Genomic DNA, 18,907 nt, shown 5'->3' with positions numbered 1-18,907 from the left:
TTCCAATGTCTGTATAAAGTAAACAAAAAAAACAAAACAATGCTGCCTTGGTTTACAAGTTGAATTTATCCAATGATTATGCCTATAACGTAAAACACTCAAATCATCTTTCTCCATTGAACTCAATGTAAATGTTATTAATAAATTCCAGCCCCAAACTGTGATCCTGGTGTGTCGGGGTAGTATAACACCACCATATGGATATTTACAAAGAAGACGCTAACATCTGCTCAATAAGCTGCAATAATAGTATTAATTTTCCACATAGGTTAAATAATATTTTCGTGTTGTTTGTCTATATGTTGCCACACTACCACTTTTGTGTTCAAATATCCATTGTTTAAAGAGTTATAATACTATGTCAACCATGCAATTCGTTAGCCTGTCTATGGTGAATTACATTAACTCTTTGACTGCCAAAAACGTTAAATAACGTTTAGTAAAATCCTATGGAGGAGTGCCAAAGACGTTAAAATACGTTTGTTTCAAAACAGAGGTGAAACTAACCATTTTCTATTGTTGATTACTCAAAAACGGAATAAGGGAGAAACAAACATTTTTTTCCAGAGTCCAATCTTTCATTTGGTAGTATGTGTGTTTCCATAGTCCAAACACATAATTTTCTGTGGACCTTGAAAGATCAGTCAAAAGATCAGTCAAAATGCTTAAATCGGCTGGCACCCACGGCATCCCTTTTCTGAAAACGTCTGGCAGTCAAAGAGTTAAGTGTTAGCATTAAGCTAGCAGACTTTCCTACAGCAAAGTTACTGCAAGTGGTTGTTCTAAATACACAACATAATTCTCAGGATTTGGAGGGGAAAAAGCAGCTCAAAGCCTCTTTTTTGAAAAATTGCTCACTATCTGCCAAACGAGTGCTTGCTAAGAAGTGGGTTGAGTTAATTGGAGTTTGCTGCCACCATCTAGTGTTTGTATTGAAAAAGTTTTGCTCTCGAAAAATGTCAGTCGGGTCACTTGTAAGTCAAGGCATCACTCTATTAGAAACTTTAAGGTAGAAAACAAAAAAACTATTTCGTTAAGGACACCTGCTTATCGCTTGTGGTGCCACTGGCTAGCTAGTTTGAGCACGAACTGTTGAATTCTTGTTTTGTTTTATGGGTCAGTTTTACAGTAAACTGGGAAGTGTGACTTAACTTCACCAAGTTCTTGTCTGCTATGGCCAGAAAAAACAACAACCACATCCAACTCTCCAGCCGTTACTTAAAAATAATGCCTTGAACTTTCTCCATTCGAGTACACATATGCCTCCAGCTACTATTTGAGGAAATATGGTGTAAAAGAAAGGAAAGGTATTTAGTGACTCAAACAACCCGGCATGCTAGCAACACAGGAGGAACATACCAAGTTAGAGCATGAATGGGCCGCGGTCGTCGAAAACACTTTTGCATTGATACTTTTTAACGAGCCTTGATTTTCTTCTAAGAACACATGGACATAAAACACATAATGAAATAGGCTCAATAAAAAAATAAAAAATCCAACACAAAACACACAACACGCAATTCACGCTGATATTGAAAGCCTCGCAAATGAGTACGCACCCCCCCCTTCCCCCACTCCTCCCCTCTGCACTACAAATGTAATCTAGAAACCAAGGAAGCTCCCAAAACATAGAGAGAAACACCAACAAAGGTGAGCATAATGGCGTTGTATTGAAGGGAATACTTCACAAAGCCTATTGTGAGAGTATCCTTTTCAGGCGGCAAACCCGCTGTAATTTGCTCTGCGTCATCTGCCTGCAGTCACAATGCAGCACTACAGCTTTGAAATGGATGGCAAATGAAGGCCATTTGTACATAATCACAGCAGATAGAAGAATTCGCAAGCCCTACAATGTGTTGTTGAGGTAAAAAGAAAGACCTTGGTCTATCTGCGGCAGCCAGCGCCGCCACGGTTTGGCAAAGGGAGGTCTTTTCTCCAGAAACAAGCAAATCAATTCAAATCAAATCAGCTTGCGAGCCGTGACATTTAAACAGTTCAATTTACATCCTTATGTTAAGAGGAGAGCCGCTCTCTAAGATGCCTATTCATTCTCAAGGAAAATTAGACGTCTATATTACACCGGGTTAATAGAGCAAAATATACTGTAGCGGCGTTGGCGAGGAGGAAACTGTGTCTTCTTTTCGCCGCGTACAAAGGGCTCGGCGTGTATGTCATTATGAGTGATGCACAAATACGGAGGGGATAATATACATAATATAGACAGGATTGGAAAGAAGCGGCGAGAACGTCGCGACACACACATGCACACGCTTTCTCGGTGTCTGTCCTGAGGGCCGCCGTCCCGCTGTGAGGGCCGGCAGGCACTTTTGTCATGGTGGTCCTTTTGTTTCACATCAAACAAAACGCCACAGCTTTGCATATGGCTCCACTAATTTCTGCTAGTGTGCCCCAGTCATTTATCATCGCCTCTCGCCCTCTCCTCCTCTTTTCCTCCCCTAACGTGGTTGTGATAGCTGCTAACCGCCAAGCTGCTCTGTTTAGGATGATGCGGGCTTCTCGGGGCTACGGCTGACACACGCGCAGATGCGTATAAATGCACATCAATACGCGCGTACGGGCTCACGTAACCCCACAGACTATCTGTGCAGCCAGTCGCGGAACAAGACAGACAGACACACGCACGCGCACACACATCAGCACACGCAGACGGGCACATTCGCAGGAAACGAAACAATGCTGCATCGCTTGCGAGCCCCGCTAGCTATGGAAAACCTTGAGATTAAAAAGAAAAGAAAGAAAAAAAACTGAAAAAGGAAGAAGACATCTCTTTAGCCCCTCCTGAAGCAATAGACATGATAGTACTCTAGAGTTTAGAGGGTGGTTGAGATGTGCATAAAAACATTAAATGAAGAGAATTTTGTTTGTCTCTTATCAAGTTTGCTTATTTTCATTGACATAACATTTTTTGTACACATTTTAAAAATGGAATTAAAAGGCTTTCTAGCCTAATTAAAACCTTTCAAATATCCATTATTGGGTGCAACTAAAGAGTATTTTAATAATCAATTAATCTGCCAAAAAAACAAACTCATCCAAACCCTTTATTAAAAACAGAACATTATTTCAAATTAATAGTGCAAACAAATTAATTATGATTCAGTTACTGGCTTGGCCTGAAACATGTCAGAAAAAATGTTGATAATTGCTTTCCAAAGTAAAAGCAAATGTTTTATTTTGATTCAACACAAAGATAATCAGTCTGTTATCATGGAGGACAACATAAATTGAAGAAACAAAAATTCCGAGGATTCGGAGAACTTCTTATTAAAAACAATTAATCGATTATCAAAAATCATTATTGATTTATTTAGTAATCAATTATGTGCCAATTACTCGTTGCACCTCTAATATCTATATTATTAGCCATCTTAACCAATGTATTGAATATGTGCTAAATTAGTTGTTTATATGAATATATATATATAGAGTACCTGAGTATACACAATTATTTTATAGTTATTGTAAGTAATATGGAACAAAGTCACATTTTTATTAGCAGTAGGGAAAAAAAATGAATGCAAAAAATAAAAGATACTTTTAAACATTGGACATTTCAAGCAAACTTTCATTTAGCACCATGTGCATTTGGACACAGTTGTCTTTTTCACTTGACACGTTCAAGAGAATATATTTTGAGAAATAAACCCATTTACAGTCTGACTGGGATGTTTGTTATGTAAAAAAAAAAAATAAGATCCATCAGTTTCATGTCTGCGCATTGAGTGGCTGGCTTAGTGCAGGATGTGCTTAGGCTAGGTGGGTAAAAACACAGGAAGCAGGTTGGAAATGGGCAACTTCCGCTGATGAAGACATATATGGAAAAAAAAAAAGCCCTATTTTAATATTTATCGAGTGTTTCCTGGAAAATCCCATTACAAGTTCATTAATCAGGACTTTGTTGAGAGATTGGTGTAACTTCATTTGCACTGGCAAGGCTTTGCCTTCTAGGACTCAATTCATTGCGATGTCCTGATTAGATACACAGATAGACATACTTTATTAATTACATACGGAAATTAAGATGTTGAAGGTGATTCTAAACATGAAAAAAATCCTAATCAACAAAAGAAATCCCAGCCGCGATTCAACAAAGGAAAAAAAAAGAGGAAAAGAAGCAGAATTGTTTTCACAGCCGGCTGTTACCATGCCAGTCATGAAGCGACAGTCCTGCACAGAGGGCAGAGTTGGCCCGGCTGCTGCCCCGAGGGTCACCCCGACTGGGCGAGGGAGGCTCCGGAAGGACAAAAGAAATTAGAACAAAAAAAAGAAAATGTGGGGGGGGGCACAGGAGGAAGGAAAACAGTGTTGCTAAGTACAACTAACTTCTCCAACTTCTGTTGACTCACCCCGGACTGTTTTGCCAGCGGCATCTCCGCCTCTTAAATACACTTGATCACTTGTGGGAATGAATAAATAAAAAAACGGACGGACGGACATTTGGCTAGTTTGTCCAGCACGTATGAGTTCTGCTCATGTCTATACTTTAAGGAGCTGTTGCAGCAGCTGGCTAGTTGGCACCCACACACTTGTGTGCACAGACAGATGCCTTTTTATATAAGATCTTATATAAGGCTACCACATCCTTTCCAATAAGACTGCTCTTTTTTCACTTTGTGAGCACACAGGTTAGAGTGGGATAGACAACTCTTCCGGAACACGACCGGCGCCCGCCACCAACACTTCCACGTTCAAGCCCACCCCTGCCAATGAAGATGGATGAAAGAACAAGGTACAGATGGCGGTCTCCTCGCTTTCTGTGGTTCTGCCCTCAAGATTGCTAGCTTTTTTATTTACTTATTTTATTTTTTGTGTGAAACTCAAATCCATCAGATAGATAACTACACATATTTTCGGATAGCCTGCTCCAAGTACAACTGTATTTACTAGTATGATATTGTTTGAAAAGAACAGAAGTTAGATGAGTGAACACCATTGGAGATGTTCTTAAATCAACCAGTGTCAAAAACATGGACGAACTCTACTGCGCAAACTGCATAGCACGTTTATGTTAATCAGGGAAAACTGAAATATTCGGAACCAAACTGCCATTATATAAACAGCAAACAACTGTAAAAGCAAATGAACATTTGTAACTGCAATAAAAGTGTAAATGGAGTTTAACTATGATAACTGTAATAAACTAAGGTAACAAAACTTTGACCCATGACAGGACAGATGCATATCATTTAAGACAGTGATTCCATTACTGATTAACCAATCTCACTTAGTTTGCTCAAAGAGAAAAAAAAAATCCTTATTTATTAATTACACTGGTCAACGAACATTTTGGTGCCAAGAAACTTCAATGCTTTAGGGTAGTTTGATGTCACTAGTTTTTGAGATATTCCATAATTCTGTTTAAAAATACAATACGCAGGTTATCATATTGGTATTCACTTTCCTACAACTCTGATGAAGCTGTAACTCTCTTTCCAAGCATGATCGTACAGCATTCTTTCATTTTTGACGCAATATCGTGAAATACAGTAATGGTTATTGCAGAGAGCCTTCTATATGCAAATCGTGTTTCATGTGAAAATCAAGCAATAATTCAGAAAATTAGGAAATCTTGGCAGTAAACAACAGATTTGTAGTGCAAAAACAGGTGACGTAAAAGCCACAACATGACTTTTAGAAACAATCAAAGTACATTTCGTAAAATGTCAAAGCACATAAATGAGAGCCGACTCAAAGAACGGTTGTCAATTTTAGACTCAGCAGCCAAACATTACCCTTTAGCACACAAAAAAAAAAACATCCATGTGCTGTAAATATTTCTGTTCATCTACCTATGCCAGCGACATACAGTAAAAAGGATAACAATTAAATATGCTCTTCCATTCGGTGAGAATGCGCAGTAAACCTGCGTATATACCTGTTGCCATTCATACAACAGAAGCGTCATGGCTTAAGTGAGTGCATTTGTGAGTAAATTTCTATCATCATTATTTCAGTGTCTTTGCTTGGTAGTGGGCCATGAGATGTTTTTTTAGGTAAAATGGATACCTTGGCTCACTAAAGGTTGGGATCACTGATTTAACTTGCAAGGCCCACATAATATTGTGTTCTGTTGCCATTAAAACGTGGAACCCGCCAAAAGAAAGATTAGAGTCTCTTCTTCCATCAGGAAAAAAAAAAAAATTCTATCTGTTTCCGTTTTGCATCAAGCAGCTTTCGGATATACAGACGCTCCCCTTACTTACGAACATTCGAGTTACGAACAACGGTACATACGAACATTTCTGCGCGTACAGTATGTCGAAAAATGTTCGGAAAGAGATGCTGTAAGTTAGATTTTGTATTGCGCGTAGTGCTTCTTTCCGCCGCTAATACCGACGCTTGGCGCTGTGAGAGCTCATTGGAGGCTGAGCAACGTGTCGAGGAGGAGGAGGAAGAAAACGCCGGTCCCCATGAAGCAGGAAATAACTTTTGAAGCCGATTCATAGCCACAGCAATGTTCATAGCTTTAAGTGAGATTTTGTACTAAATTCTCATGAGCGCCTGTTTTCTACAACATCATCTTCTAGTCAGAAAGGAGAAAGGAAGAGCGGCAACAGTTAACTGAAATGGATAGATGGAATGTGTGCAAGGGTAAAAGGGTGAAAAAACGGTGGGGGTGAGGCAGAAAGAGCAAGCAGCCTTTCGCCCTGTAGCTTCTCTTTCTGCACTCGCAGTCAAAGGCAGTTAGCTCCTCTTTGATGTATCTATAATTAGTCCGTACGCAGTGTTTTTAAAACGAAATCAAATTGCAATGAAACACTTGAGCGCGCCACACAGGGGTTAACATGCTCCGGAGCATGGGGAGCGAGCAGGAGAAATTAACAGCGGGCCCTTTTGATAGGCTTGATCAGAAATGTATTTATTAACTGCAAAGGGGAGCAGTAATTAACCCGCAGACAGCTTGTTTTCTCTGGGTCTTCTCATGTGTCGAACAGTTCATCCCGCAAGGCTCACACACACACACACGCGCACGCACGCACACACACACACACACACACACTTCCCATCCCATCCCGCTGGACCAATTTCTCCTCAATTAAGTAGATGGTGTATGTGTGCCAGTGTGCGCTTATAAGTGCAATGAGACACACTGATGTAGAACCGAAATACTAGTTGCTTTAAATCTCGAGTATTTGCGCATGTGATCTTTCTGCACAGCAAGGCAAAGAGCGCATTTGGCTAAAATGTCAAAGATCTCGGAAGAGATGCGACTCTGTATCTGCGTTCCCAATTAGTTTCAGGTTGGAAGACGTAAAGGAATCGCAACAATAATAGACTACAGAAGCTGGTAAGGCCTCGAGGGAAACCTGACGGTGGCATTTACCAACACTGTCACTTAAAATGAACAAAGGATATCTTTCAGCTCTTTGTCTCGATGTTATCATTCCTGTAGCGAATGAGCTGTATGTAATGTATTTATATACACACATGCACCATCCTGCATATGCGCGATTTAACAGGGTTCTCACTTGACAAGGGCATTACTTAAAAGGGTCCAAGCAAGAACCTCACATAAGCCTTTAAACCCACCGAGATGCTGAGTGAGGGAAACACACAAGGATAAAAAATGGGAAGAATAGCGATTCGTTGTCACACAGTAGAAAAGCCCAAGAGATTGCGATGCTGTCACAGACAAAACACTGCATGAATATTTAGCAGCCAAATTAAAATGACAAAATATGAGGAAGAAAGAATAGGTGAAGTAAAAAGATGAGGAATACAATCTTTCTGAGAACACCAGTGGGACAAGTGACCACCTCACTCACTAGATGTATGCTGGTAAGAAAGAGAAATGTCATTAATAAAGCGAGAGACTTGAGCACAGTGAATCCTTATTTTGAATCCTTATTTTCAGGGAAGCAGTCTGGTAACCTGAATTCACTCATTGATCATGCAAAGGCCATCGAGACAGATAAAAAAAACAAAAAAAAAAAACCTTTTTTTCCTGATAAAAGAAGATACGCTAATCTTTATTTCGGTAGGTTCCATGTTTTAATAGTAAAATAACACAATATTCTGTGGGGCTTGGAAAATCAGTTAAAATCCAGTAAAACAGACGGGAGCGAAGGGGGTTGCTTCAGTCAAAATGGCTGGCAGTGAATGAGTTAAATATTTTGAGAAATGTCAATATAGTACTATCATCATAGCATTTTGTTGCACGCACAGTATGTAACTGCTGTAAATATTGCTGTCAGTTAACTTGAGCTATTTGTTTTTCAAACAATTACTATCTTCTCAAGGAAAGGTAAGCAAAGTACTGGAACAAACTCAACATTATACCCTTTTGGGGAAAATAACATAGTTCTATTTTGAGATTTAGATGATGACATGAAGCATTTACTGCTTGTAAGCCATAAGCACTTGACTGCTGCCAGTCCCAGAACTATGGTGGACATAACACAAAATACTGAGGCTTGGGGACTTAATCCAGTTTCCATTCGGACTAAGTATACTTATTATGTTAGAGTTTTTACTAGACAAATGAAATTAGAAAAGTTTGTAAATAGCAAGAAGACACGGCGGCACACATTGTGTGGCGATGTCCCACAATAGTCTTGTTGCTTCAACTTTGGTCTTTCGATTTTTTTTTTCCCCAACCTAGAAACTTCTGTTGCATGTTTCTGTGCCAGACAAATTAGTTAATGTTGTGTAAGTGGAATACTTAAAAGTCTCTCAGTGCTTCAAACTACTTCACATGCGTGGGCTATAAGTATAAACTTCCACCGGATTCCACAGGCCAAATCTGTCATCCAGGATCTGCTTCTTTTGGTGGCCAACCAGTTGAAATAGATTGAGAGTTAACATTGCATCAACATTTTTGACAACAACATAGGAGGTGTGTCGGAATATAATTCAACACATTATTCCTACTCCAGGTGCATGTGCTGAAAGGGATAACACACATCAAGAAAGAAGAATGATAAAATCATCAGTCCCCCCCCCCGAACCCAGCTTTGTACTTGACGTGTTCAGGTCATGGGAGGAGATGGAGTCGATCACAGCTGACGAGTGAAACATGCCAGCCATCCCTTTCACTCCCAACATCTTTCAACACACGAGTCTCAAGGCTGAAGAATCTGCATGTCAGTAACAGTACCACCGTGCTGCCATCCTGACAGAATTTATTGGAGGAAGTCAATTCTTTATCTAGTGGTTGAATGGAGCCCAAGGACAGGACAAAACAAATTGCTAATTGAACAAGTGCTCTACTATGTGACTCCCTCAGCTGTCAGGAGTTGGTGCAGCTACGAAGGTTATATTATGCTATTACTCTCCCTATTTAACTCTTTGACTGCCAGACGTTTTCAGAAACGGGATGTCGCCAGTGCCAGCCGATTTAAGCATTTTTGACTGATCTTTCAAGGTCCACAGAAAATTACGTGTTTGGACTATGGAAACACACATACTACCAAATGAAAGATTGGACTCTCATCTTTCATCAGAAAAAAAAGTTTGTTTCTACCTTATTCCGTTCTTCAGTAATCAACAATAGAAAATGGTTAGTTTCACCTCTGTTTTGAAACAAACGTCTTTTAACGTCTTTGGCACTCCTCCATAGGATTTTACTAAACGTTATTTAACGTTTTTGGCAGTCAAAGAGTTAATGTAATTTTTTTTCTAGGGATTTTTCTTTTTTCTGGTCATTTGAGTCCTGTCAGTAAACCACAGGAAACGTGTGCTCTAAAATGTGACAATGATCATAGCATGCTGTGTAAAAATCTACACAATTATTGTAAGAAAGTCATGTTTATGTTAAAACTTTTGCAGCAAAAAAAAAAAAAATCACAACCATGCGTTGTACTTTTAAAGCGAGATCATGACTGTGAAACGGGACCAAAACAGAAAAACAAAACACTGACCAGCTCAACAAAGGACAGCCCTCCATAGCTGTGGGCCACGATGAAGACATGCTTGGCTGCAGCTTTGGCCACAAAGTGATCCCACACGTACAGCACGTGTTCCTCAGAGGAACCGTTTTCCTACAAAACACAAACAGACTTTTCAGTTTTGGGCTGTCACAAAAGACACATCGTTGAACTGTTTTACAAACTTTGACAGAGTCGCTGACGCGTGAGCCGATCCAAATCTTATGCTACGGTAAAAGGAAACAAAAGAAAAATAGAAACGTGGTGGTAGCCTGAGGAGATATCTATAAAGAGGCACTCTTTAGTCAATCAATAAGTCTTGCATATTGCAAATGCCCTAAATGTAAAACTCAATAAGCTCAGAGAGGTAACGTTTAAATCTTAATTTGTAACCGGTTGCTCAATCAATGGCCTATCTATACGCCGGTGGCGACCACACGGGAAGACACTTGGGAAGGTCGAAAGAAAAAAAACAAACAAAGGACAGCACATACATGTAAAGTACATATAAAGAAACAAAACCATACAGAATCATCAGACACATAATAGCACACACTAAGAATGACTGCACATATTTTTACCTTGGCTCTATTAAGGTCGCCACATACATTGTGACCAAGTTGGCATGTTTAATTAAAAAGAGATGTAAACACTTATCCAGGGCTGCAAAGAACAATAGTAAAAGGAGACGAGTGAAAAGGGCATCCATTAATGAACTTGTGACATTGATTTGAGACTTTGATTTCCTATCAAACTGTCTGCCTGGCAATAAAAAAAAATGAACAACACGTTCCGGCACAACACATGTAACACTAAATCACAGCAACACACTGGATGTACTGTATGACGGCCCCCGTGCTGGGTAAAACCCTACTTTGCAAGGCGGTCACCAATTGTCTACATCACTTGGAGAGGAGATTTTGCAGTTTACCTGTTTAACTCTTTGACTGCCAGAAGTTTTCAGAAAAGGGATGCCGTGGGTGCCAGCCGATTTAAGCATTTTTGACTGATCTTTCAAGGTCCACAGAAAATTATGTGTTTGGACTATGGAAACACACATACTACCAAATGAAAGATTGGACTCTCATCTTTCATCAGAAAAAAAAAAAAAAAAAAAAAAAAATGTTTGTTTCTACCTTATTCCGTTTTGCAGTAATCAACAATAGAAAATGGTTAGTTTCGCCTCGGTTTTGAAAAAAACGTCTTTTAACGTCTTTGGCACTACTCCATTGGATTTTACTAAACGTTATTTAACATTTTTGGCAGTCAAAGAGATAAATGCGACAATCACATCCCTCGGACCCCAGTGAGTAAATTTCTGCTTCCATGATATCAAGCACCGATTGGCCAGGAGTCAGCTGTGTTCTATCCCACAATGGCGCTGAACGCTATCTGCGATAGTCAAACAAAACCTCAGACTGCGACTTTGCCCTAGACTTGCTTTGGGCACAAAAATAGGATCCATAACGTCTTTCCTAAATGAGTTAACATTTTATAAAGTATGAGCGTACGTTAAATACAAAGACAATCATTGTGATTAAGTTCACAAAGTTAATCACAATGATTGTCTTAAAATAATTACAGACGCTCCCCTACTTACGAACATTCGTGTTACGAACAACGGTACATACGAACATGTCTGCGCGCATGTCAAAAAATGTTCGGAAAGAGATGCTGTAAGTTAGATTTTTTATTGCGCACCTTTTTCCGAGTACTGTAGTGCTTCTTTCCGCCGCTAATACCGACGCTTGGCGCTGTGAGAGCTCACCCAGCATTGGAGGCTCAGCAACGTGTCGAGGAGGAGGAAGAAGAAGAAACGCCTGTCGCTCATAGATAAAGCCATCGCACTCTTCGAGCAGCAAGACCCAAATATTGAACGTTGCACAAAGGTTGCAAATCAATTGAATGATGCCATACAGTGCTACCGCATCATTTATGATGAAAAAAGAAGAAAACTGTGCAATCGTCGTTAGATCGCTTCTTTCGGCCAGTTTCTAGTAAATCCTCCAAGGAAGATACTCATCAACCCTCATCTTCTTCTCCGCGACCCTCAACTTCTTCCTACATTGAAGTTACGGGGGAGGAAGTAACTTTTGAAGCCCATTCCAGCGACGACGAAGAACCTCTCATGATATAAAATCCTCCTCTTCCTCCTCCTCCATCAAATCCTTAAGCATCGAGTACATCTTCCAAAAGTAAGTTAAACTTCATTTTATTTATCTTATTACGTACATGTACATACTGTGTGTGTCTCTCGCTCTCACTCTCTAACATACGCAGTACAGTACTGTACGTATTCTCTTTAAACATAAATTATAATACAAAATATAGCACTGAAGCAACTTACGAACAAATTCACCTTACGAACGATCGCTCGAAACGTAACTCGTTCGTAAGTCGGGGAGCGTCTGTATTGCATTATTTTTAATAAGGGGAAACGACAGAGGTCAAACAGCCTTGGGGAACATTTGAGGATTTCCAACTGCCGTATTGTTTTTCCCCAAACAATATTTTTGAAATCTGATTTCATGCAACTACATTCAATCGATTTTGGCACGTGTGCATTAAGAAACTAGGACAAGTCATCTACTAGTTTATATTTTAACTGGACTTTTTTTTTTTTTGCACTGCATATGTGATATTGACAACGGAAATGGAAAACAAAAATGCTTGTTTTCTACTAATTACAGTGCATCACAAACCCCCAGTAATTTCTCTCTGAGAAAAAGCTCTTTTTTTCTCCAGCGTGATGTCACTTTGTGCTAAAGTTTGTGCTCACCATTAGATGTGTTTTTGCTGCTATGTTTGTCCGGAGGTAAATTAACCTGTCAGTGTGTTTGTGTTTGCCACTAGATTAGCATGAGGGGGCTATCATGTCAGCACCCGCCTCGACTCGCAGGGTGTGATGCAAGAGCAGGCAATGAATGCTCTGGCCTGCCCTCCTGCCATCAGGGCTTGCGAGTGCAAGTGTGTGCGTCTATATATATGTGTGTGTGTGTGTGTGTGTGTGTGTGGGAGGGCAGGCAGAGACAGAGATGTCTGTCTGAAAGACTGTGACATCAAAGTCTTTTGAAGCCTTGCCGCTTTCCCCTCCGCCATGTCGCCCTTCATCAGAGAGGCCCATTTCATTAACTCCTTCCCTCTCTTCTTGCTTTTGGTACCTCTTGTTCTTCACCACCTCCTTTGTAATAATTGCGCCCGGCGCCGGCCAAGACAGTTATGTGGCAAATTCATGCATAAGACATCTTCACTTTGAATGACGGAGCCATTGTCCGTTTATTTATTTATACATAACTGATATAAAAGCTTCATAATAGCAGCTGGAATGCCTCCATTTACATCCTCGTCCCATTCCCATCTCCACGCCTAAAACGGCAACACATATTTTGTCTTCACCCTCAGTGGCGCGCAACCGAGTGACTGACGACTACCTGGCATGGCAGTGTGTAGTGAATTATCTAAACAACATTTGCATATTGCAATTATTTCCTGGGGTTAATTAGCTGCAGTGGAGCGCACCGCCCTGCGAGACCAGCCTCCTGTCACCAACTCGCTTTATGCACACAGACACACACGTACACACATAAATAAGTTAAATTTGTGTGCGTATGTGTGAGCTTGTGTGTTTGCCAGGGCTGTCAGAAGAGTGTCCCAACTGCACACCTGTTGCCAGCATCCTTCAGCCATGACTGTCAAGGGAGAGTGAGGAAGTGTGCTGTTTGTGTATTTACAGAGTGCACAGTAATCCATACTGTCCCCTCAGATGATATAAAATACAATTCTCATCCCTAGACAGTCTCCACAACCGGCACTCTACTGAGCGAATATGAACGGAGATGACATAAAAAAAATATAGATAAAGAAAACTCTATACCCATTTTCAAAGTTCTGAAGTGTAGGGTAGTTATAATCTTACTGAACGTTAAATACAACTGCACAGCGAAGATCCAATGGTTAAATTTCGCTTACATAGTCAACCTGAAATCCTCCAATTGTTTTAGAATAATTGCGGAAGATGGTTAGGGCCAGTGAAGAGGGAAAAAAAAAGTTGGGAGGATTCTGACTTTATTCTAAGAATTCTGACTTCAGAATTCTGACTTTAATCTCAGAATTCTGACATTAAAATCTTTTAAGTTAGAATTCTGACTTTATTCTCAGAATTCTAAATTTAAAGCCAATATTTTGTGATTAAAGTAAGAATTCTGAGAATAAAGTCAGAATCTTGCCAACCCCTTTTTTTCCTTCTTCACTGGCCTTAATCCTAACAATCAGGCTACGATAATAATAACGCTTTGTGGCCCAAGCCGAGTTTTCCAGTAGTGCTACAAACCCACAAAATGATCCAGATAAAAATAAAAAATGTTTACAAAAGCAACATTTTTCAAGGTAGACGAATGATTATGAATCCAACGTATTACCCAATGTATCAATGTAAACAATATGTTTATCATTGTTCGTCGACGAAAATGGCCAGTGGTCTTACATAACAACCGTGTGTAAAGTCTGCGATATTATGCAACATTTATTGATAACAATCCTAGACTCCAGAGTTGGCAATCCTCTCTGGTGCAATAATTTGTAATTACTCGGTTTGTGTTTAAAAGATACAGCATGCAAGATCAGGCAGCTATAAAAGCAACCAAATCAAATTTGCCTCAATTGTACGTGTTCCCCACATTAAGTGTATTTTTATACACTTAAATCTTTCCAGTTCTTAGCCAATAACAACCTGACCCAGTACACAAAGAGAGGGTCTAATGCAGATGTGGTCAAACACTCACAGTTCCTCAAAAAGTAGTCTGGCCCGGTGCATGTCTTGTGTTTACTCACTGTAATGAGAAGCAGGGACAAAAGAGACGGATGAGAGAGGAAGGTACTGCCGCCGGAATAACAGCCCACCAACGCCAACACAAACCCGGTGTCTAACCAATGCAGGAAACAATGAGTCTAACAACAACACGCACTCTGACAAACAAACACTTCAGACCTCCGCGCTACTCTTTCCACCTCCTTCTCTTCCGCCATCAAACCCAAATTGGACTAAAGGACATCTGACGAGGCACAGATCTTGTGAAGCAAAACTCTTGTGGGCCAGGAGGAATTCAGAGTTGGTAACATTTGTTGCACTCAAAACAAAGTTGTTGAAGCAAATATGTACAGTAGTAGTATGTAGTGTAAATCATGAAAAAAAAAAAAAAATAAAGTAAAATATTGCATGTAAAGTAGCCACTTGGCTATCACTACTTCACATTCACCTACTGATAGCACAACATCAGGAGCAACTGGAGGTCCAGTATCTTGCTCAAGGACACTTCTACATACATGTAAGAACATGGTCTCTCGAGCCAGGAATCGAACCCATAACATCTGGGTCATTGACCATATTGGTCATTTTACCAAGCACCAAAATATGACCAAGTATTACGTATTGTAGTTTAGTAACCTCTATCGGCCATGTTAAATAGCGAAAAAATACAAAACTGAGACTGGAACCCGGATCGTCTGGTGGAAAGACTAACGTCTAACTTACTGCGTTAAAACACCATTTTTTACAGCATATTTATCTATATTAAAAATAAAATGGCATCAGTATGGCATGGTTTAACCTTTTTTTGTAGAATTCATCACATTTCCACTTTCACAAACCATGGAGAAAAGCATAACCCGTACCAACGCGAACCCATAACATCTGGGTTGGGAGACAATTTACTCAACTAACCACTGAGCCACACTACAAAAAGTTTGTTTCCACCAGGCGGTATTGCTTCGGTTCAGGATGGTGCATCCGCGATTCCATTGAAACCGGCCCAAAAATTTCCATTGCCCCATTGGGATGGCGGACATTTTTGTATGCTTGTGGAGGATGGAAATAATAATAACAACAAATAATGTTATTCTTGTTTAGAAGTACTGTTAGCAGACTGCATAGTCCAACAAGTCTTTCTTCAACAACAACGACCATATTGGTCATTTTACCAAGCACCAAAATATGACCAAGTATTACGTATTGTAGTTTAGTAACCTCTATCGGCCATGTTAAATAGCGAAAAAATACAAAACTGAGACTGGAACCTGGATCGTCTGGTGGAAAGACTAACGTCTAACTTACTGCGCTAACAGTCCATTTTTACAGCATATTTATCTATATTAAAAATAAAATGGCATCAGTATGGCATGGTTTAACCTTTTTTTGTAGAATTCATCACATTTCCACTTTCACAATCCATGGAGAAAAGCGCACTTTACAGAGCCAAATCGTACTTAGCTAAAAAGTTGTCGCCAGTGAAATCAATATGCAAACAGTTAAAGCTACAATCCATTAACATCCCCAATTTAGAGCAATTAATTACAACATTATCTGTTGAGATTCAATAGAGATGTAAGCGTCAGAACATATTAAAATGGAATGAGAATTCTGGATCTGATCTTGATGAAACGTCTGACCCGTCGTACAGCAAGCTAATTAAGTAGAAATAAGTTTAAGAACTGACTTAGGGGAGTTTTGCCCTTTATTAAAGATAGGGATTTTTTTTTTTGATAACTTTTTTTATTATTATTATTGAACAGACGGAATGTATGCAACATCACAGAATGGAATGGAATATAACCGTAGGTTGCACACAAGTAAACAATACACGCAACCTCCTTGGATGTGATGAATTGGCCATCCAAGTTCCTGCATGATGCCTCCATTAGGCCACCTACTGAGAAACTCTACCAGAAGCAGCAGGCCTTAAATGTTTTAATATGTCCTGATCAGCACAGGATATGATTGCAATACGTGATTGCTTTCATTTAGCTTGATGATCAAACATTAAATTAGTAAACTACATCACTGCGTATTTGCTAAGAGCAAACAGGTTATCAAGTACCTTAATCTGGTCATGATTGCACACTGACGCAATGCCAGAATGAAAATAAATGACAACTGTTTTTATCAGCGCCCTCAAAATTGTTTGCCACTTTCTTCTAGCATCAGTTTTGTTCTTGTTTACTTCTTTAATGCTAAGACACAGTGAGAGAGGATGGCTAGAAGCTGTCTGGCAGTCGATGGGTCCGCGAGAGAGGAAGAAAGGAAGGTATGAAGCAAATTAGCAGTGGAGATGTGAAAATGAAGGCGGCATTGTGGGTAATTAACAGGTATAGTAGCTGTGGCGAATTGGGAATATAATGATGTCTGAGGGGGGAAAAGAATGCGGCAGACTAATAAGAAAGGAGGAAACTGTGTGTGTGTGTGTGTGTGTGTGTGTGTGCGTATAGAGTATAGGTGTACTATTATTCTATACTTGACACTGTATATAGAGGATGTTATATGCAGTACAAGCAGAAGGAAGAGTAAGTGAAAGGGGTGAGGAGGTAAAGGAAGGGTAAAAACTATAGCCAACGTGTAAGACCACGAGCAGATTAGCGTGCACAGACTATACAATAAAACAACATGACCTTGACGAGGTCATTCGGCTCTGACAATATTTGCCAGGACATTGTTTCAAATCAATAACTCATTAACAAAGTACAAAGGAAGTTGCTGTGGGTTTGTGAGATTCTTTATTAGAAAAGAGGGGCTGCGGGCCAGAAAGGTCATCGCCGTGACATCTCGGTGAGCCTCGCGCCGCCGCTCGGGTTGTCAGGTGAAATTACCGCCAGCCATTAATTGACATCAGGCAAAGGAGAGAGGGCAGGCAGACATGGCGGTGTTTGTTCCAGGATGACCCTGAGGTGTGCAATGTATGTGTGCGTGTTTTTTTTCTTTTTCTTTTTCTTTTTCAGGTCAGCCTGTATCCACAACAGGAGTGTGTGTGGAGACGGAGAGAGCTCAGTGGGTGGGGGCAGCCAGGGAGGGCAGGATGGATGTGTTTGATGGTTGACCTAACTAGAAGATTGGGAGCAGGGAAGTGAGACCAGCTACACTGTTTCTGCCTTGAGCAAACACACGCACACACACAGGTACTAACACAAATACTTAAGCCTCATTTCCACCAAGCAGTATAATTTGTCTTTGCTCAGTAAAGTAGCCATTTTTCACATTCCCATTGGCAAAAGTTCTGAAGGGTACTGACACAGCCTAAGGGAAAAAAGACATTTGCTTGGTTTTACCTGTATTAAAGTGGGTCGGGACTTAGCTATGGGACAAAGCGGGTCCTAGGGTGAGGCCAGTTCCGAAAGCCTAATCTAGAGCAGTGGTTCTCAGCCTTTTTCCAGAAATGTAACTCCTGTGAATTATTTTATATTTTTGATACGGGTAGTCTTCGAGTTACGGACGAGTTGCGTTCCTATGCTGGCGATGAAACTCGAATTTTCGACTTAAGTCGGATTTGACCGCTAAAGTTGAGATTTACATCAGAATACTTAATACAGTAATTTAAAAAAAAAACATATTTGCGCGACCATGAAGAGCCATTATTTCGTGTTTCCGCACGGATATTCATTGCTGACGGACGGCAAAGCGGACCTAATGGAAACTTAAACACGGAAATGTGACACCGTTGATGGCGAGCCGACCTGCTCGATGGACGTCCGTTGCTGGAGGTGACAACAACACAACTTTAAATAACTTTGCCGTGATTACTGTGAGAAATTCAAGAAAAAGAAGGTATTACTTAGGAGGCACGGGCGGTAAGGTCGAAACGACGTAGGTCGCGTACAATGTAACTTGAAGACTCCCTGTACAGTATTTCAATATCAGTTAATTTCAAACAAAAGCAGAACCTGCTTTAAAAAAGTATCTTAAAAATATTTACTTAAAAAAAGAAGACTGAAAACAGTACCTATACCGTCTGTCAACATTGAATATTATGCTTGGTGGGAGGGAGGTAACTGCTAGCATGGATGCGACTTTGTAAATATATTCTAAAATCTCACAGGGGTTCTTGTCCGTTCTTACATCCTTGTGATCTCATGTGACGTCATCAATCGTGACCCTAGTACTATTCCAATTGAAAAAAATAAAAATAAAACAGAAATGCACGATATAACTAAATATTGTTAGCTAACTTAAACCAAGGATGTATCACTTGGTTTGC

The 18,907-nt window shown here is 40.1% G+C and overlaps 1 protein-coding gene across 3 annotated transcripts in view; it reads right to left on the bottom strand.

Moving 5' to 3' along the window:
- Positions 1-18,907, bottom strand: part of arb2a (ARB2 cotranscriptional regulator A) — a 170,658-nt gene that overhangs the window by 81,761 nt on the left and 69,990 nt on the right. For all 3 annotated transcript variants that reach the window (XM_077561614.1, XM_077561615.1, XM_077561616.1), the window contains exon 8: positions 9,882-10,001. In XM_077561614.1, coding sequence (XP_077417740.1) covers positions 9,882-10,001 — 120 coding nt within the window. The remainder of the gene's footprint in view (positions 1-9,881; positions 10,002-18,907) is intronic.

This window comes from Vanacampus margaritifer, chromosome 3 (assembly GCF_051991255.1).
Source record: "Vanacampus margaritifer isolate UIUO_Vmar chromosome 3, RoL_Vmar_1.0, whole genome shotgun sequence".
Classification (NCBI taxonomy): Eukaryota; Metazoa; Chordata; class Actinopteri; order Syngnathiformes; family Syngnathidae; genus Vanacampus; species Vanacampus margaritifer.
Note: the sequence above shows the minus strand (reverse complement) of the source record. Positions and strands in the feature narration are given on the sequence as shown.